General features: G+C 40.3%; 1 protein-coding gene across 2 annotated transcripts in view; it reads right to left on the bottom strand.

Moving 5' to 3' along the window:
- Positions 1-24,653, bottom strand: part of trpm5 (transient receptor potential cation channel, subfamily M, member 5) — a 108,533-nt gene that overhangs the window by 59,634 nt on the left and 24,246 nt on the right. For both annotated transcript variants that reach the window (XM_073049211.1, XM_073049210.1), the window contains 8 exons: positions 18,049-18,217; positions 16,794-16,974; positions 13,444-13,610; positions 11,864-12,035; positions 9,971-10,035; positions 9,412-9,597; positions 3,901-4,003; positions 3,683-3,801 (listed from right to left, as the gene is read on the bottom strand). In XM_073049211.1, the coding sequence (XP_072905312.1) occupies positions 3,683-3,801; positions 3,901-4,003; positions 9,412-9,597; positions 9,971-10,035; positions 11,864-12,035; positions 13,444-13,610; positions 16,794-16,974; positions 18,049-18,217 (1,162 nt within the window). The remainder of the gene's footprint in view (positions 1-3,682; positions 3,802-3,900; positions 4,004-9,411; positions 9,598-9,970; positions 10,036-11,863; positions 12,036-13,443; positions 13,611-16,793; positions 16,975-18,048; positions 18,218-24,653) is intronic.

Genomic DNA, 24,653 nt, shown 5'->3' with positions numbered 1-24,653 from the left:
GACTGTGACCAATTACTGAGTGGGAGTACGAAAAGAGAGCTAACTTTTCAATCAAGGTTTGCACTCAAAATTTAAAAAGCAGAACTTGGTGGCCATTTTTCAGAGTTGGACTGTGACTAATCACTGAGTGAGATTCATTAGAAAAGGTGAATAAAAATAACACAAACTCAAGTAGAGTGGTCATTGTTGTGAGAAGACCAGTGTTGGAAGTGCCTTTAGCTCATCAGGCTTGGGTGAGGCAAGTATCTGGTAAGTTTTTCTTTTCCTTCTTAATTCTTCATTCCTGGTCTGTTAGGGCATAATTATGCAGTGAGGATGGCTTCAGGGGCAGTGTTTAGTTCTGCACGTGAGACATGGGAATTCTGGGAGACATACTGAGCTGCAGCTGCTCAGAGAATGTATAATGGACTGGAAATGCAGCTCGATGACCTCCGGCTCATACAGGAGAATGAGGAAATGACGGATAGGAGCTACAGGGAGGTTGTCACCCCTAGGCTGCAGGAGGGAGGTAAGTGGGTGACTGTCAGAAGGAAGAGAGATGGGTAGACAGTGCAGAGTACCCCTCTGACCTTTCCCCTCAATAATACGTAGACCACTTTGGATACTGTTGGGGCAGACGGCCTAGCAGGGAAAGTCGCAGAGGAGAAAAGAGGTGAAGTCGACTGCAGTGGTGATAGGAGATTCCATAGGCGGGGGAACAAAGACAAGATTCTGTGGGCGTGATATAGAAACTCAGATGCTATGTTGCCTCCCAGGTGCCAGGGCCAAGGATGTCTTGGATCGGGTCCACAGCAGTGTAAAGGGGAATGGTGAGCAGCCAGGTGGACATTGGCACCAATAACATAGGTGAGGAGGTCCTGAAGAGAAATTTTAGGGAGCTAAGTAGAAAGCTGAATAACAGGACCTCCAAGGTATTAATCTCTGGATTGCTACCTGTGCCACATGCCAGTGAGGGCAAGAATAGGATGATTTGGTAGATGGCTGAGTAACTGGTGCAGTGGGCAGGGGTTCAACTTCATTTGGATTGCTTCTGAGGAAGGTATTACCTATACAAAAGGGATGGGTTACACTTGAACCCAAGGGCGACCACTATCCTTGCAGATAGGAAAGCTAGAGCTGTTTGGGAGGATTTTAAACTAACTTGGCAGAAGAATGGGAACTGGAGTTATAGTGCTGAGGATGAGGTAGATAGTTTACAAACACAGGCAGTATGTAGTGAGACTGCTAGCAAGGAGAGGCTGATGATAGGACAAAATTGCTGTCAACAAGATGAGTTGCAATGTAAAATTTGGACAAAATAAAAAAAGGGTGAATACAGGGTTATATTGGAATGTGCACATTATACAGAATAAGGTAGATGAATTTAAAGCACAGTTACAGATTGGTATGTATGACATTGTGAGCATTACTGAATAACGGCTGAAAGAATACATAGCAGGGTGATTTACATTTAAAGATACAAATTGTATGAAAAGGATAGGCAGATAGGCAGGCAGAGGGGGTGGCTCTGTTTGTAATAAATAAAATTAAATCATTAGAAAGAGGTGACATAGGGTCGGAAGGTGATCAATTGTTGTGAGTAGAGCTAAGGAACTACAAGAATAAAAAGGCCCTGGTGGGCATTATATACAAACTCTCAAACAGTAGTGAAAGATGTCATCTACCAAATTACAACGGGAGATAGAAAATGCATGCCAAAAGGCCAATGTTACAATAGTCATGAGGGATTTCAATATGCAGGTAGCTTGGGAAAATCAGGTTGGTGTTGAATCCCAAGAGGGAGAATGCCCTCAAGTTGGCTTTTTAGAGCAGCTCATGGTTGAGCCGACTAGGGGAGCAGCTATTCTGAATCAGGTGTTGCGCAATGAACCGGAGTTAATTAGAGAGCAAACCCTTAACAACAAGTGATCATAATATGATAGAATTCACCATGCAATTTGAGAAGGAGAAGCTAAAGTATGATATTACAGTACAGTAAAGGGAAATAGAGGTACGAGAGAGGAGACTTCCTCATGTTTGTGATGACAAGCATGGTGTAGGGTTTAATGGCCACACAAGTGCATGTGAGTGACACTAGTTAGAAACTGTTCACCAACAGCCTCCTGTCCCAATTAAGAGGCATCGTGTCCCAAATAAACAAAGGGAATACCGTCAATTTTCTCAGTTAGTTCTTGTTCTTTAACAGTTGTCCCAAATAAGTAGTTGCCCCGATTAACCCATGGCCCAATCAACTGGAATCCCTTGTATCTATGCAGCGAATCAGGCAGCAACAACTCAATGCATAAAAGCATATCGACATGGTCAAGTGATTCAGTTACTGTTCATACCAAACATCATGTTGAGGAAGAAATGTGAAATGATTTTTGGTACCATATGTATTAGTTTGAGTATCTCAGAAACTGCTGATCTCCTGGGATTTTCATGCACACCAGTTTCTAGAATTTACAGAGAATGGTGTGAAAAACACAAAAAACATCCAGTGAGTGGCAGTTCTGTGGGCAAAAAACACCTTGTTTTTCTGTGTGAGAGAGGTCAGAAGAGAATTTCCAGACTGGTTTAAACTAACACAAAGGTGACAATAACTCAAATTGCCGTGTGTTACAACAGTGATGAGCAGGAGAGCATCTCTGACCGAAAAACACTTTGAACCTTGAAGTGGATGGGCTATAGAAAGTGGTCTAGGAAATGCCTAATAAAGTGGCCACTGAGTTTATATTTCAGAGCCTCACATATTAGCACCATGTTGACTTCAGTTCAACAATTAGCTGGGCTCTTTTCACAAGAGAACAGTGAACATATCAAACAGCTGATTTGATTTGGTATATACCATCAAGACAGCTAAATAAGATCCAAATGCTAAACTTCTATGGGTCAAATGAAGTTGGTTAAAATTAGGAATTTTCTGATGTTTATGAGAATTGGAGAATAGAGGATTTTGCCTTCCAGGACATAGAATCATGGAGTTTGTCCCACAGTGACCATCCTCAACTTGTTGCCTATCTACACTAATCACATTTTCCCACATTAAGACTGTATCCTTCTATAGCTTGCCTATTTAGGCGTTGGTCTAAAAACCTCTTCTTTAAACATTGTAATTGAATCTGATTTCACCACCTCCTCTGGCTGCAGTTTTCTTTTTTTTTATAAATATAAATGTTATATAAAGAATTGTTTAAAAAATAAACCATGCAATTTTTTTTCATTCTTGCATTGATAGACAATGCATAACACAATGTTCAAGCTAATTGTATTGTTTAAAACTAATTTTTAAAGTACTTGGATGAAGAGTGGAAGGTGGATTACAGGATCAATCACTCTCTGTAAAAACCTTACCCCTCAGATCCCTTTTAAAGTTCTTTTATCTTAAACCTTTGTCTCCTTTATCTTAAACTTAAGCAGTTTTTATTGTTTTCCTTACTATGAGAAAAAGAATTTCATTATTTCCTGGAAGATTTTGACAGCTGCTTGAAAAATTAGATACAACAAAAAAATTTTGCAAACTTGGCTTAGTAATGTTTTAGTCAAATGCTGCACCTATTAATCTGTCCAAAGGTGTACTGTATATGGGGCAAGAGATGGCTCATAGTTGCACACCTGCCCAAAAGGTTGCAATACTTTGGATAAAGTCCCATCCACCCCATATCCGCAACTTCATAAACTCTCATTAAAATAAATGCTTTACCTTCCACTCCACGTCACCATTGAAGATCTCACTCTTAGCAATATCTACCCTGTTCCAGGCCACAGCAAGTTTTAGCTCATCAAGGTATTCCTGGGCTTCATTGGTTTGACTCTTGCAGGCTGCGTGGGGAAGGAGGTAAGAAACATGCATTTCCAGAGGTGACACCTAGCATTACTTCTCCATATCGATGCCATATTGTGATCAAGATGTCTCCTTACCTTTTACAAGGGCTTTCAGGATAATGGTATCCAACTCCTCAGAGCACTCCTGCTCTGAATTATGAATTGTTAAGATATGCTCTTTTGCCATAATGTTTTGAATCTAAAAATAATTCACAACTCAGTCATTTTAATTTTTTTTATAATGGTGCCAAAAATAATTAAATCATGCGGGTTAGTATTTATGTAAGTCAGAGTTGATCGATATTTAAGGAAAGTCAACACCTTACAGAACACTTCATTGTTGATTTAATACTAAATTCCTCCATTGAATTCAGAATAAAGTAATGCAAAGCAACTAATTTATATGATAGATGGCATAAAAAGCAGATAATAGATAGATAGATAGATAGATAGATACTTTATTCATCCCCATGGGGAAATTCAACATTTTTTCCAATGTCCCATACACTTGTTGTAGCAAAAACTCATTACATACAATACTTAACTCAGTAATAATATGATATGCATCTAAATCACTAATTCAAAAGCATTAATAATAGCTTTAAAAAAAAAAAAAAAAATGTAAGAATTGTGGCAAAATCAAGTCAGTTTTGATGATATATAAAAGGGAGAATTGAAATACTTTGATATTGTGGAAGATATGAGACAATGTCCAGGAGAAATCGTATGCCTTCTATAGATATAACGAACCACAGTCTAATTAAATACCATGCTTTTATCTGTAATTTTTGTTTTATCCCATCGAAGAGTCAGTATGATAAATGAGAAAGATAGGAATACAAATTTAAGATTAAAGCAAGAGGCATATTAAGTACAAAGACAATAAAGCAGAAGAGAATCCATATTGATACAGCAGTCAAAAATTTGATTAGTGGGACAGAAATCCTATAAAACAAATGATCGAGAAACACGCGCAAAAATTAAACAAGTCAGCATATTAATAAATTCATGAAGGGATTTACATAATAATATCACCAGATTATGATCAGAAAATGATAGGCATGGCTTTAGAAGATTAAAAAAATGACAGAAAAGAGAAGCTTAATGTATTAACTAATCAAAATACATAGGAATAAAACCCTTGGCCCAGGTGAATTGCTTAAATGCAAATTACAAAGATAGAGATATCTGTGGAACTATAATTTATTACAAACATTCATTAGAAAAGGGAATAGTGTTAGAAGACTGCCTGGCTGTTAATTCAACCTTTATATTGAAAAGGAACAAAAACCAAAGGAACCATAGACCTATTAGCTCAATGTGAGTGGCAGAAAAAATACTGAAATCTTAACTAAGATAGAATACTAAATAGAAAAGCTTTGCATAACAGAGGAGTTTGTGCTTGAATGATCTATGAAAGAACAGAGAAATGAATGAGTCAATCTAGTGGAAGTAACACATCTGGGCTTCAAAATAAAAATCTCTTGGTACCATGTGGTGCACTCTTAATCCAAGTCAGACTGCATGGAGATAGGGGACAAGCAGAAGAACAGAAAAGCAGACCGGCTGTAAAATAACTAGGAGAGGGTAGGGGTTGAATGCAGTTGCTTATGAAGTGATGGCTTTGGCAGCTGCTTGGGGAGACAAGAGATCATGAACATACATAATATAGCCTAGGTAATCAAAATAATGGCAATAACACTGGGAATAGAGGGGGCCTTTTTCTGGGTGGCTGCTAGTGACTAGTGGTGTTCTATAGGGGCCAGTACTTGTCCACTTCTTTTCACATTATATGTACATCAATGAATTGGATGACGAAAATGATTACTTTATGGCTAAGTTTGTGGAGGATACAAAGACAGATGGAGGGGCAGGCAGGGTTGAGGAAGAGGGAAGTGTGCAGAAGGACTAAGACAGATTAGGAAAAAGGCAAAGAAGTGACATATGGAATACAGTGAAGGGGAGTGTATGGTCATGCACTTGGTAGGAAGAATTAAGGTACAAACTATTTTCTGAATGGGAGAAAAATTCAAAAATCAGAGGTGCAAAGGGACCTGGGAATCTCCTTGCAGGATTCCCTAAAGGTTAACATGCAGGTTGAGTTGATCGTAAAGAAAGTAAATGTAATGTCAGCGTTCATTTCAAGAGGACTAGAATATAAAAGCAAGGATGTAATACTGAGGCTTCATAAAGCATTCGTCAGAGCACACTTCGACTATCGTGAGCATATGTGTTTCCCTTACCTAAGAAAGCACGTGCTGGCATTGGAGAGAGTCCAGAGGCAGTTCACGAGAATGATCCTCGGAATGAAAGGGTTAACATATCAGGAGAGTTTAGAAGAATGGGGGGATCTCATTGAAACCTATCAAATATTGAAAGACCTACATAGAGTGGAAAGAGAAGACTGCCTTTTTATCACTGGTGAGATCACTCTGATATGGAGAGGGGAGACTGCCTTTTTATCAATGGTCAGATCACTCTGATATGGAGAGGGGAGACTCATTTTTATCAATGGTGAGATCGCTCTGATATGGAGAAAGACGACTCTCATTTTTATCAATGGTGAGATTGCTCTGATATGGAGAGGGGAGACTCTCATTTTTATCAATGGTGAGATCACTAATATGGAGAGAGAAGACTCTCATTTTTATCAATGGTGAGATTGCTCTGATATGGAGAGGGGAGACTCATTTTTATCAATGGTGAGATCACTCTGATATAGAGAGGGGAGACTGCCTTTTTATCCATGGTGAGATCACTCTGATATGGTGAGGGGAGACTGCCTTTTTATCAATGGTGAGATCACTCTGATATGGTGAGGGGAGACTGCCTTTTTATCAATGGTGAGATCACTCTGATATAGAGAGGGGAGACTGCCATTTTTTCAATGGTGAGATCACTCTGATATGGAGAGGGGAGACTGCCTTTTTATCAATGGTGAGATCACTCTGATATGGAGAGGGGAGACTCATTTTTATCAATGGTGAGATCACTCTGATATGGAGAGGGGAGACTGCCTTTTTATCAATGGTGAGATCACTGATATGGAGAGGGGAGACTGCCTTTTTATCAATGGTGAGATCACTCTGATATGGAGAGGGGAGACTCATTTTTATCAATGGTGAGATCACTCTGATATGGAGAGGGGAGACTCATTTTTATCAATGGTGAGATCACTCTGATATGGAGAGGGGAGACTCATTTTTATCAATGGTGAAATCACTCTGATTTGGAGAGGGGAGACTGCCTTTTTATCAATGGTGAGATCACTCTGATATGGAGAGGGGAGACTGCCTTTTTATCAATGGTGAGATCACTCTGATATGGAGAGGGGAGACTGCCTTTTTATCAATGGTGAGATCACTCTGATATGGAGAGGGGAGACTGCCTTTTTATCAATGGTCAGATCACTCTGATTTGGAGAGGGGAGACTGCCTTTTTATCAATGGTGAGATCGCTCTGATTTGGAGAGGGGAGACTGCCTTTTTATCAATGGTGAGATCACTCTGATATGGAGAGGGGAGACTATCATTTTTATCACTGGTGAGATTGCTCTGCCTCAGACAGGGAGAGTGTTGCCCAGGTTTTCTGCATGTTAGATGTGGACTTCAACTGTAGACTTCTTTTCAGCCTTATGGTTTGTATTGCATTCTGTGCTTTTCGCTCGATCTTTCTCATTTTTTTGTGTGCAGAAAAGGGAGATTTCAGGGCTGATGTGTCCATTCTGATTGTTTTTTGATATTTTTGTGCTGGGAGGAAGAATTTGAGGTGTTGATGATTGTGCTGAGGTCCTTTCCTTGGCTTTCTGGCTATCTGGAGAAGAAGAATTTCAGAGCTGTATACTTTGATAATAAATGAACCTTTGAATGTTTAATGATATTTCTGTAGTGGGGGAATTTAGGACCAGAGGGCACAGCCTCAGAATAGAAAAAGAACATCTCTTTAGAACAGAGATGAGGAAGAATTTTTTTAACCAGAGGGTGGTGAATCTGTGGAAATCATTGCTACAGATTGCTGTAGAGGCTAAGTCATTGGTTATATTTAAACCGGAGGTTGATAAGTTCTTGATTAGTAAGGGCGCTTAAGGTTACAGGGAGAAGGAATGAGAATGGGGTTGTGAAGGATAATAAATCAGCTATGATTGAATGGTGCAGCAAACATGATGAGCTGAATGGCCTAACTCTGCTCCTATATGTTATGGTCATATAATATTTTTGTAGAATATTTACCATTAAGCCATAATAATCCATGATGGTAAATTTTGGTGCAATGAATAAGCAGGCCATATGCCTCTAATGAAATCAGTATATGAATGAAATGCAGAAACACTAGGTTCTCACTTACACATATACACATTATCAGCAATGGCAAAACACCACAGATAGTCAACTCCATTGCATAAAATAAGCAAAGTAAGCACTGGACTGGAATTGAAAATACAGAGGAATAATGTTAAGCTTGTAGAGAACTTGAGTAACAAGTTTACATTTGAGTAACGACTAGTTCTCCATTACTAATGGACATGGACAGCCTGGACAAGTTTCTAAAATAAGATTTACCAAGACGCCAGAACTGAGAAGTTATTTTTCAAATAATAATACTGAACAAGTTGAGATTCTGTAGAAATTCAGAAATAGCGAGTATGATGGAATTTAAGATTATACAGGAATTTTGATCAAGTAGATGTGAAGAAGAATTTTCTTTTTTTTGGGTGAGACCAGAACTGGGGGTATAAACAGAATCAGAATCAGGTTTATTATCACCGGCATGTGATGTGAAATTTGTTAACTTAGCAGCAGCAGTTCAATGCAATACGTAATCTAGCAGAGGGAGAGAAAAAAAAGTAATGATAATAAATAAAATAAACCTAATAATAAATAAACAAGTAAATCAATTATGTATATTTATTAGATTATTTTTAAAAATATGCAAAAACAGAAATACTGTATATTTAAAAAAGTTAGTTAGTGTTCAAAGCTTCAAAGCCCGTTTAGGAATTGGAATGCAGAAGGGAAGAAGCTGTTCCTGAATCACTGAGTGTGTGCCTTAAGGCTTCTGTATCTCCTACCTGATGGTAACAGTGAGAAAAGGGCATGCCCTGGGAGCTGGACTGATAAATCCAACAAGGAATATTGGAATTTCTTCTCTAAACAGATACAATATCAGTGTCACAAGGAGAAACAGATGAGTGGCACTGCCATCTCAGGGATAATTTGATGGGCACATGAGAGAGAGAGAAAGGAGAAGAAACACACATCAATGCAATTAAATGGAGAAAGCAAAAGAAAAGCCCTTGAAGTAACAAGCTGTTTTGGCTTCTTGCATTAGAGAATCTTGCAGCAGCAAGCCCTTGAATAGGATGCCTCATTAACATGAGGACAATCAATTTCTAAACACAGATCCTTGTCACAAAGCAGGGGATAAGGAACAAAGCCAGATACAACGGAGTTTGGGTACAGACAAGCACATTTCCATTGTGCTGAAGGTACTGACAGGATAACATGTTCCTAATTATGATTCAAAGAAAAGCTGGCAAAAAAAGGCATGTGGCATTGCTTGTCAAGAACTAAACGATGCTTAGTTCACCAGTCAGTGGATCACTTTTACCAGTTTAGTCCACTCGAGAATCTTCTCTTTGGTGAAGGTTTCTCTGGGGAATTTTTCTTGAAGCTGTTCTTCTACAATTTCAGGTACCACAGGTCCATTCATCAGTGAAGCAATAATATCAGCTATGCCTCCTGATCCAGCCAGAATCAGCCACGGTACAGAATTTTCCACCCCCTGGTACAATTTCTGCAATTTAAATTCAAGCACATTTATCAATGACGTGTTAAGAGCAATTGTTGAATATACTTCTTTACCTATTGTTCTGTTATGAAGCCGCCCAAGTTTTTTACCACCAACAACATAACTGAAAATTAATCCACGTTTGCCTGCTCACTTTGCATGTCTTCCACATTAGTTCTGTACTTAATATGTTTCTTAACTTCCTTACAAATTTGAATTATGTCTACATCTGCTCTCAGAATAATCCATTTTCCCCACATTTCTCTCCCATAACAACTGTCTCTTAATACATGCCTATTAACTCTATTATCCATCTAAATAATTTCTGAAAACTGGGTTGGTGCAATAACGTTGAGCTAACAAGAAAGAAAGATGTTACCTGCAACATTTCTGGACGACCATGTACTAGAACACAAAGCACAGGAATTTCAATGCTGCCTGTACCTTCAAAAGAGCAGAAAACTGAATTAAAGCACACTGCAAACTTGAAAGTTATGTCTCCAAACACATCACTTAGAGTTCTAAAGGATGATTTAAGATATAGTGATCTTCACGTAATACTATCTGCTCAATTCCATTGAATGGTTGGTGAAACATTTGGTTATTTGGCTTTTTAGAGGGTTGTGAAACAATTGAAAGGTCTGTTGATAATATTTAGTATATTCCTTTCATAATGAAGATAGTGTCTGTATAAAAGAAACAAGAATATTGACAAATTTCTCCTCCCCTTGATAAAAGAGTCTACTAAAAGGCAATTTGGTATATTTTAAATGACTGCCTAATGGACGAGAGGCACTTTGTGCCTCCCACCAGATTGATAGGGAGAGACCACCAGTATGGCTGGAAGAGGAAACAGAATGCTATTCAGCTTGTCACATTGATGAGTTGAACTTGATATAGGAATACTTTTCATACACCAGAGTGAGATATTCAGCTTTCTATCTGAAGACTAAAACCTGCCTTACAAGACCATTCCTTATAGCACCAGGGTCATGCATTGAGACAAACATCCACTGCTGTCATCTTGGCGTAAAATACACTCTTTGTCACTTTGTTGAGCACCTCAGCTCCATCCACAAAAAGCAGGATTTCCCAGTGGTCAACCATTTCAGTTCCTATCCTATGCCTGTTCCTACATGGTGGTCCTCTTCTGCCACAATGAGGGCAATCTCAAGTTGGAGGAGCATCACCTCACATTCTGTCTGGGTAGCCTCCAACCTGATGGCATGAACATCAATTTCTTCATCTTCCAGTAATTTTCTCCCCTTCCCCTTTCCTCTTCTTTGTTTCTTCACTCTGGCCTCCTACCTATTCTTTTCACTTGCCTATCACCTTCCCTTTCCCCCTTGATCCTCACTCCTCTCCGCTCCTTTCCATCCTGGCGAAGGGCCTCAGCCCAAAAAAGGCCAACTGCTCATTCATTTCCATAGATGTTGCCTGACCTGCTGAATTCCGCCAGTATTGTGTGTGTGCTGCTCTGGATTTCCAGCATCTACAGGATCTCTTGTGTTTATGGAAAATACCCCCTGATCTGCTTGAAAACTACTGGTCTTCCAGCACATGAAGCTGTACTCTCTCAGTACTCACAGGAGTGGCAACACAGACTGTGTTCTCAAGACCAAAGTTAGACTGGTCCCACAACCTCCTCACCGAGACAGGAGTTCTACATGAAAAATAACATGGTTCCTAAAATGTGCAGCAGATATACAGAGAATCAATTTCATGCTGCAACAGGAAATGAAAAATTATCTCTTTTAAATGCAAGAGCATGAAAGCACGTTATTCTGAAATCTCTCCATCTGGTGTACGAAAGCACATAGTAAATCAAGACAACAGATGGCAGATCTGTGTCATTTAATTAAATAAGGGTGCACCTCAGTTCTTGCATATCCTTATGATATAGGAGTTACCTATTCCAAACACAGAGTCCACAGCAGCTCTCAAAGCAATCCCATTAATCCCAGTCCCCCCTCCCCTCTTTTCTCCCTGCACAATGTTTGCCCATCAACTACCCTTGACTCTCCTCCCACCCAGTTATGCTAGGGACAATTTATAGTATTCAATTAACCCACTATCCTGTGTGTATCTGGAACGTGGGCAGAAAAGCACAGCATCCAGGGAGAACTTGTGGGGCCCCAGGTAGGACATGCACCTGTGTTCACACAGCCCTGCTTGTGAAGTTTCCTCCTGACATTACATTTTCACTCACCATCTATTCATCAACACCTTGTCATGACGGAGATGCTACACTGCCCCGCTTCCTCGTGCTTACCTGCATAGCCAGTCCGCTGTTCAGAAATATGCTTCAGCAGTTTCAGCCAAAGCTCTGTGGTGCCGTTGGGAAGCTTTTCATCTACCAGTATGAAGTGAGAGTGATTGTTGTCCAAAGGAAAGAGGGTACCTTGTGCTGTCTCGTCAATTGTGTAGACTGCTGGCCGGTGCTTCTAATTAAAGGTTAATAAAACTAATTATAAGGATATCTAGAGAAAAACAGACCAAACCTTTGCCTGCTATAGATGGACCTTCCAAGCATCATGTCTCAGTTGCTAATCTTCAGACCCAAAGGCAACACACACACACACACACACACACACACACACACACACACACACACACACACACACACACACACACACACACACACACACACACACACACACACACACACACACACACACACACACACACACACACACACACACACACACACACACACACGCCCCGCCCGCCCCTGCCTTGCTCCAGGGTATCCTTGCCAATCTATATTCTTCAACCAACATACACAAACTCATAATGTTTGTTGTGCTTTTATCATGCACAAATTTAAATACTGTGTTTCTTATACCGTTTTAGAGGTTCAATCTGGCTGTAGTTTATTTGTCAATTTCCTAATTAGCTGAAAAAGATTTTCTTCCCTTCCCCTGTAGACATATCTATTACAATTTTGTTTCTAGATTACTTTGAACCACGGTCCAAAGCTCATCTGTGGAAGAGGAGATGTTCCCATTCTCTGTGTTCTGAAGAAACAACAATAAAAACGTAATTTGGATGAAGAGAGAATAACTTCTGGCTCTACTTATCTGCTTTGCTTCCAGCAGCTCATGTGGGAGATCCTGTATGATGTCACTCAATGGCCGAGTTCAGAGAACATTCTAACATTCTTTTCCAATTTATTACTTTGCACTTGTTTGGAGGAAATGTTTATTTCCTAATCCAGTATCAGGTACTTCTGAATTGTAAATGTATCTGTGTAAGGACAAGTGTTAACATTGGCCCTGAACACTCATTGGAAAATCTGAAAACTAGTGGTGGGATTTTACTGAGTCCTTCTAGCAATGATAGTGCCAAAATGCACACAACTGAGGTCTGACTGGCTTGGGCATACCTTAGCTTCTGTACAACAACATGAACCCATTGGCTCATGTCAGTCATGTCTGGATGGGGCACAGAGGACAGTAGTTATACATTATGGGGATGCTCCACACTACAGCCTGCCCATCAGCCACGTCTCAGGTGCATTTTAAGTCGAGCCTTGCAGAAAGAAGGCATTCCATTCCATAGCTTTAGCTAAGGCCTGGAGCAATTTCTCAGCCTGGGGGTTGCTTCTTCCAATCACTCACCTTTGGTATGGGAGACCCTATACACCATGGTAGTATAGGCTTGGACATGGTTTGCATAGTTCTGAATCTATTCCCGAGCCCTAATCACAACTGCTTTGCTGATTTATGACAGAACTGTCAATGAAAATTCATGAATATTGTACCCACTTCTCATAATGAAAATGTTTTCCCAAAAAAACTGAAGAGGTGGGGATGAAGGGAAGTAAATTGTTTACATATTTGCATTACTGACCTTAACATTGTTCAAGGCTTCCCGGCCAGAAATAATTCCTAAAGGTGAGATTCCAATTGCAAAGACTTTGATTTTGGTGGAAGTACTAGCCAGTGCATGATCACGGACTGCTTCTCCAATGAGTTTGGTGATTCCTGCCCGCAGACCACTTGTAATTATCCAGGCTCCTACACAGTAATAATGGAGAGATTTATATGTAAACTTCAAGCAGTACAATTATTTCCATTATACAAGAACCTACTAGCTCACAACCTGAAAATCAATTTCCTCCTCATCCCACCCCCCCCCCCCCCCCCACCAATTATAAATCTTGCGCTCCCTTCACTTATGTGATTTTTCACTGTGGAATTCCAATCAAAGCAGAGAATCGCCAAATCTTATTGTTTCAAAGCTCATTTGACCTTTGTGCCAGCGCTGCCTTTTGTTTAATTTCACCCCTGTAGGGCTGTATATTAGCCCTCTTTAAGCATACCTATTTTCCCTTTGGAAGTCGTAACATAATCAGATTCTATCACAATTATGGGTAGAAGAATTCCAGGTCTGAAAATATCTGTATGAAGAAATTTCTCATGTCACTTTTGCCCATTATTTGAAATCTGTGATCTTGAACTTCCTCCTCTTAACAGAGAGGAAAAAGAGGTTCTTTTTCCTAGTTGTATCAAAACTATTAATTTTGAATACTTTTGCTTTTGCACTACTGAAATCAAACTTAGTTTCCCCAGTTGCTCTACACCATTTCAGTTTCTGATATAATCTTAGTGAAGGTCCTCTCTGAAGGTCTTCACCTTCCTTGTGTAGTAGCCAGAGCTGTCTCCAATACTCTGGCTGATGCCTAGCCTGGGATTTGCAATGGTTTACACTGACTTATTTGTTTGGAGGTTCAATCCTCCCGATTTACAAGGTTGCCTGTGCACTTTCTGATTTTGTCTTCTCAACCTGCCTGCCGTCATGTGAATTTCCTCTCCTTCAGCAGAGTACACTGATGAAATTACAGAATCGATTATGCCACCTCTCCATGCAGAGTGATTTCAGCTACGTCTGCTTTAAATTCTACCTGCCATGAGTCTCTGAATTTCGCTAGTCTACATCCTTCTAAAAGTTACATCATTAAAATGTCATGTTTTATATAATACAGCCAAATTTTATATTGTCGGCTTAAATTCCAGAAATTAAATATAAATGGCCTTGATTCTGATGAGATAAGCAACATCATTAATGCTGATCCCCAGGAGAAAACCCACTGCAGCCTTCTTTCCAGTACATTCCAGATATTTCTCTGGCTTCTATCCCTTAGCCATACTCATGTTACTGTTCACTCTTTAATACCATTCACTTGTTTTCTGAATATGCCTGTTATGAACTACTATATCAAGTGACTTTGGAAGTCCTGCCGTACTACTTCTAGTGTACCATCTATGATTAAATAACATAATCAGCTCAGTTGGTTTAATTAAGTAAAACTAATGCTGTTCTAAGAGAACTAAATAATACCCCTGACTAAAATGTCTATTATATTGGTCTGTGGTATTGAAAAATCAAAAGGTTTCAGATACTGGAATTTTGAATTAAAAACAGAGAAATCTGGATATGCTCAACAGGCCTGACAAGTGATGCTTGATCTGTTGAGCAATTCCAGCATTCTCTACTTCAATTATTGTCTACACAACTCCACCACCCATTTTTAAACCCATCTTCTAACCCTCTATCATCTGGTTTCATTATGAATTTGAGGAGAATTGAAAGAACTGTGGTCAGAGCATCTAACATAATCAGAGCATGTCAGTTTTCCACTGCTGTCCAAGATGGATCCTATTCTGAGTAACCTGATAACAATCTATGTATTGCCTATTGATTCCTCCTCTTTTTTACAATCTCTTCTCTGCAAACTTCTTCTGAGCTGACATTGCAAAATATTCATTCAGTGTCTCAGCTATTCTTTCTGCTTCCACAAAGTTACTTCCAACATGGGCAGTATGATTTCATTGAAGTAATTTTACTCATGATGTAATTTTGTTTTAAAGGTAAAGAAAGGCATTAATAACTCAGGGCACAGAATACAGGAAATGGAATGCTATGTTGAAGTTGTATAAGACATTATGAGGCCAAATTTGGAGTATTATGGAAACCTACCTGCAGGAAAGATATCAATAAGATTGAAAAACTACAAAGAAAATTTACAATGATGCTGCTGAAATTTGAGGACTTGTGTCATAGGGAAAGAGCTGAATAGATTAAGTCTTTACTCCCTGGAGCATAGGAGAAAGAGGTATACAAAATTACGTGGGGTATAGACAGGATAGCTGGCTGGTGGTGTAGTGTCATTAGTGCCGGACTTCGGAACGAAGGCTCCTGAGTTTGAATCCAGCTGGCTCCCTTGCACGCTTTCCATCTGTACTGGGTTGAGCGTCGAGCTAGCAACTCAGCCTTGTAAAAATAAGAAACCCTGTTAAAAAACTTCGTCACAACAGCGTCCCAATGACTCCACTCAGAGTTTAGGGTTTTTTTGCTTCTTTTCTTCTATAGATAGATGCAAACAGGCTTTTTCCACTGAGGCTGGGTGAGACTAGAATTAGAGTTCATAGGTTAAGGGTAAAAGGTGAAATACTTAAGGGACCTAGGAGGAACTTTTTCACTCAGAGGATGGTGGGAGTGTGGGATGAGATGTAGTGTGGATTCAAGTTGACTGCAACATTTAAGAGAAGTTTGGGTAAGTATACCGATGAGAGGGCAATGCAGGGTTATGGTCCAGGTGAGGGTTGATAGGATTAGGCAGAATAACAGTTTGGCACAGATTAGATGGGCCAAAAGGCCTGTCTTTGTGCTGCAGTGCTATATGAATTTTTGGATTCCCTTTTATTCTGCTCGGACTTCTTCTTTGCTCTTGTGGCACCCAACTTTCAATTAGCCCTTGTACTCTCAGTATTGAACCCAAGATTTCTAAAAAAAAAATACATGTTTAGTCTAATTTTAGTTTTTATTTTCTATGTAATTTACAGAGCTCTCACAGTATTTTCCACCCTGGGGTTTTATTTAGAAGGTCTTTGCTTGGCTTTATAGGCCTGACATTGTTTAATTGTTCTGTTCAACTCAACCAGACCCCTGTTCAAACTATGGACATCACTTTATGTTAAACCTTTTATTTTTACTTGGCTCTTTTCATGTCTGCATTAATCCTCATTATAGTATGATCACTATTACCAAGAGATTCTCTCATTTCAACACGCTATTTGTCTAACATCTTGCCCAGAACTAATATATCCTAGACTACTTTCTTTCATTGAGAGGCTAGAAGCTTTCTGATTAAAAAGCTTTTTCCTTGACACATTTTCAGAAGGTGAGAGTAAATTCACCTGTGCTTTGAGCAGCTTTCACCAAACCTTTCCGAATAGCATCCCGAAGCCATGATTTTAACAGAACATTATCTTCTCCTCCAACAATCGACACCACTAGGTTTGGGACTGGGACGTTCCACTTTTGGGTCAACAAGTCAAATATGGCACCTGGGGAAGTGTTACAGGATACCTGCACGAACTATAGTGAAACATCAAATCATTAGCACAACAACATCACCACAGTCAAATTAGAAAGAAAAGAAAATTCACATATTTATATAATGCCTTTAATGCAGGAAAACACCCCAAAGACATGTAGACATTTAGGCTGATATTCTGCAGCCTTGAACAAAGGGGCAGTCATTAAGGAGAGACTCTGTGGGGAAAGGAGGAGATGGCACATGGAATGCCATGGGTTGGGCTTAGTCTACTGAAGGCTCAAACCAATTTCAAAATTCCCAGAACCAAAAGGTAAGTGAGAACATCTTGGATAATAATTTGACAATTACAGCATCCAGGCTATTAAATATCATTATCCACATTCACATAGAAACTTTCTCACAGTTCTGTAATCCTGAAGGTGGTGATGTCTGACTATGTAATTTTCCTGGTCCAGTTAAGCTTGGCATTGGCCATCTTTCAGATATAAGAACCTATTTGAAACCAAGAGACTCATTAGGGCGAGTTCATTTGCTCAGCGTTGATACACCAAACACAATGTTCATTGAAATATTTTCTACACTAATCTTATTGTCTCTTTTCCAGTACAGAGACAAGATTGACATGGGAAGCAGGTGGTAAATGGCCACGGGATATCTTCTTATCTCAAACCATCCACTAAAAAATCCATGATGCATTGGGAAGCTAAGTGAGTTATAAGCATTTGAGTTTAGATATGACCTTCATGTTACATTCCTCCATGTATTCTTCTGAAGAACCATTAATCTTTTAACATTAAATAACAAAATCATACCCAAGAGGAATGATCTGAATAGGTTTAAAAGATCGAAGTTCAAAGTACATTTATTATCAGAGAATTATAAACTATACAACCTTGAGATTTGTTTGCTCACAGGTAACCACAAAACAAGAAACCCAAAAGAACCCAATTAAAGAAAAATAAATAAATAAAAATAAAAATAAAAGACCAACATCCGATATGCAAGAGAATAAAACAGCACGAATCATGCAAACAAGTGAAGTGAAAAACAAGTCCACAGATCCCAATCTGGGCTGTCAAGGAATCTCTAATCCATTTGGTTTTGTTCCATACCTTACCATACTTTTTTCCAAATCCAAGAAACTCAATTTGTCCGCTGTTGCAGAGGGATTCATCCTTTATAGGTTCTTCAGCACTGTGACTACTATATCTATTCATTGTTTGTTCCTGTCCCGTATCCTCTATTTCTTCCATTTCAGAGTACAGACATTGACTCTCACCACTACAGAAAAACACAAATAAGTCATTGCAAATACAACAAGCATCTTCAGAAAACTACTCCAAAACTAACCTTCCTGCCTGGATTGGCTTGCTTCAGGTTGTCATTTTAAAACAGAGAGTTTAGATCAGAGTGTGTAAACCACACAATGATCTAAACTAAATGCAAGGATTTAAGATTGTATTCCATTTTCAGACTGGAACAAAGCTGTTTTGGTTTTGAGAATGCAAGACTTTGAATGTTAAAATCTGGAGCCATAAACAGCTGGAGGAACTTATCTGATCAGGCAGCATCTGTGGAGGGAAATGGACAATTCAAAATTTTGGAGTGTGATTCTTCATCTGGACATCTTCAAGCATGACCTGAATAGTAAATCCTCCAGTGATGGGTCAAGCCCTATGGATCCTACTTATTTATGAAAGGTAGCTAACAGACTTCTCAGCACTGCTACTAGAGTTGATATTATTTTGGTATTACATTTATTTCAAGATCTACAAACATCTATGCTTTTTGAAATACCAATTATTCTTCTCATGGGCCTAAATTATATGGAAGCTATTTACCCCAGAGGCTTATTTCAGGCCTGTTATATGTTTAATCCCATTCATTCTCCAAAAAACACTTTAAATAATTATAAATCAAAAAGAAATGTGGAGTGATGTGTTATTGCTTAATGTAATCACAGTTGCTGTAGGAACTTTTCCCACTGTGTGTAAGTCAAGGCAATCAGGAGAAAATTAGATAATGAAACATACGGGGCTACTTACATTACTGACTCATGTCAAATTCATGTATCTACTTGTGGGTAACTTGTTTCCACCTCTTATTTTTAAAACACTACACACCCATCCCTTTTGATAAATGCCCTTTTTGTGATGACCTTAAGCTAGGAATCTAAAGATTCACACCAAATCCATACATAAGCACAGTATTAAAAGAAGCTCAAGGGCTCACATCCTGATCACTTGCAGTTTGTTAGGATGGAGGGGCTTTCTGGCTGGATATAGCAATGATGAATATTCCTTAAGAGCGACACTGCTTTGTGGCTAAACAACAGTGGGAGCATGTTGGCTTTGGTGAGTGACAAGGGAAGATTAGCGAGCCGTTAAGTTATGTTCTCTTGAACCCATTTTGCAGCAACACGTTTGCCCCTAATGTAGGATCACTCAAATTCAACTCACGATTAATGGGTTAATCATTTAAACTGCAGTAACACCATGTATCCTCAAGAGGGCCACAACCTTGTTGTGATTCAGAGCATCGCGTGCCTCAATGACCCGGAGAGAGTCAGGGCTTTATGCTTTGGCTCTCGATAGCATCACCCATGCCAAACAGGTCAAAGGGTAAGGCCAGACTAAGAGTGGTTCACCAGTCCTCCAGGTGCGGGGGGAGTTCAGCTCAGGGCAAACAACCCAAGATGGTTTTAAAAAAGATGGCGACGTGACGCAGCGTGCAGTGGCCACTCCAGGAATGAATATCTGTTATCTGTAAGTAGGGGCCCGTGTACAATCCTGATTTGATGGAGACGGACGTGTGAAGCACGGAGGAACACCTGCCTGTTTCGCTGCTGCTGCTACTGTGCGATCAGAAAAATCTCCGGGAGGAAGGCCCCGAATCCTTGGCTTTGCCTGTTGCTTGGCAGAGATGGTGCTCGGTGTCAGAGGGCTGGTCGGAGGCTCGAAGTTTTCGGACGGACTCGGAGATGGCTGTGGTCGGAGCTCCCAAAGTGCTGCATCGGCTAGCTGCAGCGCTGGAGGTTCATGGCAGGAAGAGTTTTTCTTCCTTCTACCGTCTGTGTGAGATGATGGGCTGTCGGGACTTTGAGACTTTCTTTTAAACCGTGCCATGGACTGCTTTTTATCAGATTACGGTATTGCTTTGCACTGTTGAAACTATGTGTTATAATTATGTGGTCTTTGTCAGTTAGTCTTTTATAAATTATGGTATTGTCTGCACTGTTGAAACTATATGTTAACTATAACTATAAGTAAGTATTTGGTTTTGTGTAGGTCTTGTAGCTTTAGTTTTGTCTGATGGGTTTGTAGTTCCTTTCTGGGGAACGTGCTAAGACGGTAGCGCGATATCGATATTCAGCAGCCTCTCCGGACTCTGGATTGGGGATTACCAAACATTCTGTGGTTTTTCTTGTGTGGTCTGTTTTGTGCTTTGTCGTGATATCATTCCGGAGAACGTTGTCTCATTCTTTAACTGCATTGTATTTGTGGTTTATAAATGACAATAAACTGAATCCAAATCTGAAAAAATTGTTACGGACACAGCAATGAAGAATCCTCCATCTGAGTGTGATGGTATTCCTGCGTCTTTGCCCCAGATTTGCATGACTGACAGTAGTGAAAACCAAGAGGAACCTACTGACACGATGAAGGAAGTGAACACCGCCAGAGATGGAGGATCTTCATTGCTGCCCTAAATGCCGGCAGCAAAATGGACAGTAAATAAGCCCTATGGATGGCAAGGATGTTATCATTTCAAATTACTGCTGAATAATTTGTGTGTTGCTCAAATTAATGTGAGCTTATACATGATGCAAACACATCAACTAACACTCATGCACAAACATGCTCAACAGGAAGGCTCAGGTGTGCTCCTGCTGATATACACCTGGCCTGTCACGAAAGTACAGGCAATGCTGGACACAAGATCTGTAACTTTATAAATGCAATCATTGTATCTTGGATCTATGCACATGAGATGCAAAAAGGAAAGGTACCCAAAGATTTGCATTTTGCTGTGCCTTTCTTGTAAATTGCACAGGTGTGGCATTGCCAGGAGAAATAAATTTGCATCCTTTTTGTTTGACTTTGCAGTCACTTTCTGTGGTGCTCAGACAGTCAAGGGCCAGTGGGTTATTACATTTTTTCAATCCACCTTTTGAAAATGTGGCTCCAGTTCCACCGAATGAACCTGGGATGCAAATAACACTACAAACAGGTGTAGAGGCAACGCACTTCGTTCTCAATTAGAACAGTCAGACTTGGCCATCTCATTTTCTCAGGGAAATCAAGCTCCAGGAGTTAATGCAGACGATATTTTGTATTTGTTCTAAAGTGGCCTCTGTATTATGTGGGGGGGGGGGAGTGGTTATGTTCCTAGAAAACAACCAATAATTCTGATTATCTACAATGTGAAGCCCCATTACCTGAACATTTGTTGTGAAATACAGGCTGAAAAAAATATACATTATTTACTATCCTCTCCTCAGACATTTTGTAAGAGTGATCTTGTTTTCCATATCCCAGATTCTTTTTGTTGTGATTTTGAATCTTGTAAGGGTGAATTTCCACTACCCAAGCAACTATAATCCAGGGGCTGCCTCTTTTATTATTATAGAGACAAAGAGACTGAAAGCAACTGGAATCTGGAGCAACAAACAAGCTGAAGGAACTCAGTGAGTCGAGCTGCATCTACAAGGGGAAAGGAATCATTGATGTTTTGGGTCAAAACCCTACATCATTAAGTACATTTTGAAACTTTAAAAAACATTGATGAAGGTACTCACTAAAGATAATAAGACTATAAGATATAGGAGCAGAGTTAGGCCATTTGGCCCATCAAGTCTGCTCTAACATTTCATCATGGCTGATCCATTTCCCCAATCTCCTGCCTTCACCATGTATCCCTTCATGCCCTGACCAGGCAAGAATCTATCAATCTCTGTCTTAAATATATGTAAAGACTGGTCTCTACAGCCGCCTGTGGCATCAAATTCCACAGGTGTTAAAATGGCTAAGGAGTTTTTGTTACAAAAGGTAATGAAACAAACAGAGTTTCATTATCACAAATGAAAAAAAGTTTGGATAGAAGCAATCAAAATTATCGAGAGGTTTAATTGATGTAAACTATTCCTCAAATTTAAAGACATTGAAAGAACAATCAGCAGAAGAGGGCTAGTTATATTGAATACTCTATCAAGGGTTGGGGGAAAAAAGAGAAAAATCTCATTCAGGTGGATAATAGAGGCATTGAGAGCCAAGGCCCTGCATATCTATTAATGACCAGTTCATATAGATGAGCTTCTTTATTCATCAAAATAACTCCTGCTGTTAATGTTAATGTCATTGTCATCATGTGCCATACTCTGCCAGAGCCTCGGCAACTACTTTCTTCCACTGCGATCTGTTGGCGGTCAAACCTCTTGCATCTCTGGCGGGGAGGCTGGTCCACTTCCTGATGTTGTCGATCTAGGTTGTCCTCTGTCTGCCTTGGGTGCGGCTTCCTTCTACTCTGCCTTCAAGCACAGTGTGTTCCAGTGTGTCATCAGTTCTTGAGATGTGTCCAAAATAGCGAAGTTTCCTTTGGATAACGGCTTCCAGAAGTAACTGGGAAAGCACCCATTGCCAATAAGCAACAGGAATATCACACAGAGGTGACAATTTTCTCTTCTGACGTCAGGAGCAGAGCTCAAACAGGCATGAAACCAAGGGTATAGGGAATAGCTGTGAAGAGGTGATGAAAAATGAGAAAATGGAGGGGAGGGCAAGGTTAGACCCTGGAAACAATGGTCAAGGAATGATAGTGCTTACTAAGAAGTTGGGATAAAAAAAATTGGAATGTGAACTAGTGAAACAAGTTCGAAGAGGGGACAAGGAACAGAAATGTTTTCCATCCCCCTCCCCCACGCCCCATTATGGGGGGTTTTGTCCAGAGAAAAACATAGGAACATAGAAAACCTACAGCACAATACAGGCCCTTCAGCCCAGAAAGTTGTGCCGAACATGTCCCCAACTTAGAAATTACCTATGCTTTTCCCATAGCCCTCTATTTTTCTGAGCTCTATATATCTGTCCAAGAGTCCCTTAAAAGACCCTATTGTATCCGCCTCCACCACCATCGCCGGCAGCCCATTCCACTCACTCACCACTCTACACAAAAAACTTACCCCTGATATCTCTTCTGTACCTACTTCTAAGCACCTTAAAACTGTGCCCTCTCATGCTAGCCATTTCAGCCCTTGAAAAAGCCTCTGACTATCCACACAATCAATGCCTCTCATCATCTTATACACCTCTATCAGGTCACCTCTCATCCTCCTTCGCTCCAAGGAAAAGAGGCCGAGTTCACTCAACCTATTCTCATAAGGCAGGCTCCCCAATCCAGGCAACACCCTTGTAAATCTCCTCTGCACCCTTTCTATGGTTTCCACATGCTTCCTGTAGTGAGGTGACCAGAACTGAGCACAGTACTCCAAGTGGGGTCTGACCAGGGTCCTATATAGCTGCAACATTACCTCTCGGCTCCTAAACTTGATTGATGAAGGCCAATGTACTGTATGCTTTCTTAACCACAGAGTCAACCTGCACAGCAGCTTTGAGTGTCCTATGGACTCAGACCCCAAGATCCCTCTGATCCTCCAGACTGTCAAGAGTCTTACCGTTAATACTATACTGTATTCTGTCATCATATTCGACCTACCAGAATGAACCACCTCACACTAATCTGGGTTGAACTCCACCTGCCACTTCTCAGCCCATTTTTGCATCCTATCAATGTCCCGCTGTAACCTCTGACAGTCCTCCACACTATCCACAACACCTCCAACCTTTGTGTCATTATCAAATCTACTAACCCATCCCTCCACTTCTTCATCCAGATCATTTATAAAAAATCATGCATAGCAGGAGTCCCAGAACAGATCCCTGAGGCACACCACTGGTGACCGACCTCCATGCAGAATATGACCCATCTCAGATTCAGATTCAGTTTATTGTCATTTAGAAACCACAAATGCGATGCTGTTAAAAAATGAGACAATGTTCCTCCAGAATGATATCACAAAAGCACATGACAAAACAGACTACACCAGAAAATCCACATAACGTTTGGCAATCCCCAATCCAGAGTCCGGAGAGGCTGCTGCGTATTAATATTGCGCTACCGTCTTAGCACGTTCCCCGGAAAGGAGCTCCAAATCCACCAGACAAAACAAGACCAAAAACTAAAGCTACAAGACCTGCACAAAACCACATAGTTACAACATATAGTTACAACAGTGCAAACAATAGCGTAATTGATTTAAAAAAAAACAGACCATGGGCACAGTAAAAATAGTCCAAAGATGTTAAAAGACTATAAGTTCAAAAGAAACCACCACACAGTTTCCACAAGTCCCCAGGTTCCCGACAGACTCGTCATCCCACGCCGGCGGCAGAAGGAAATACCCCCGCTATGGAATTCCAGGGTGCCACCCGACTCAGCCTCGCAGACGCAGCACATAATGAAAGCTCCGTCGAACCCAGCCTCGCAGACACAGCATACAATGAAAGCTCTGTCGAACCCAGCCTCGCAGACACAGCACACACCTAAAGCGACCTGACCACAGTGGACTCCGAGTCCGTTGAACCCCCGAGCCTCCGACCATCTCCTCCGGCACAGCTTCTCCGAGCACCATCCTCTGCCGAACGTATTAAGATGCCCCTGC

The sequence above is a fragment of the Hemitrygon akajei genome, chromosome 6, assembly GCF_048418815.1.
Source record: "Hemitrygon akajei chromosome 6, sHemAka1.3, whole genome shotgun sequence".
Classification (NCBI taxonomy): Eukaryota; Metazoa; Chordata; class Chondrichthyes; order Myliobatiformes; family Dasyatidae; genus Hemitrygon; species Hemitrygon akajei.
Note: the sequence above shows the minus strand (reverse complement) of the source record. Positions and strands in the feature narration are given on the sequence as shown.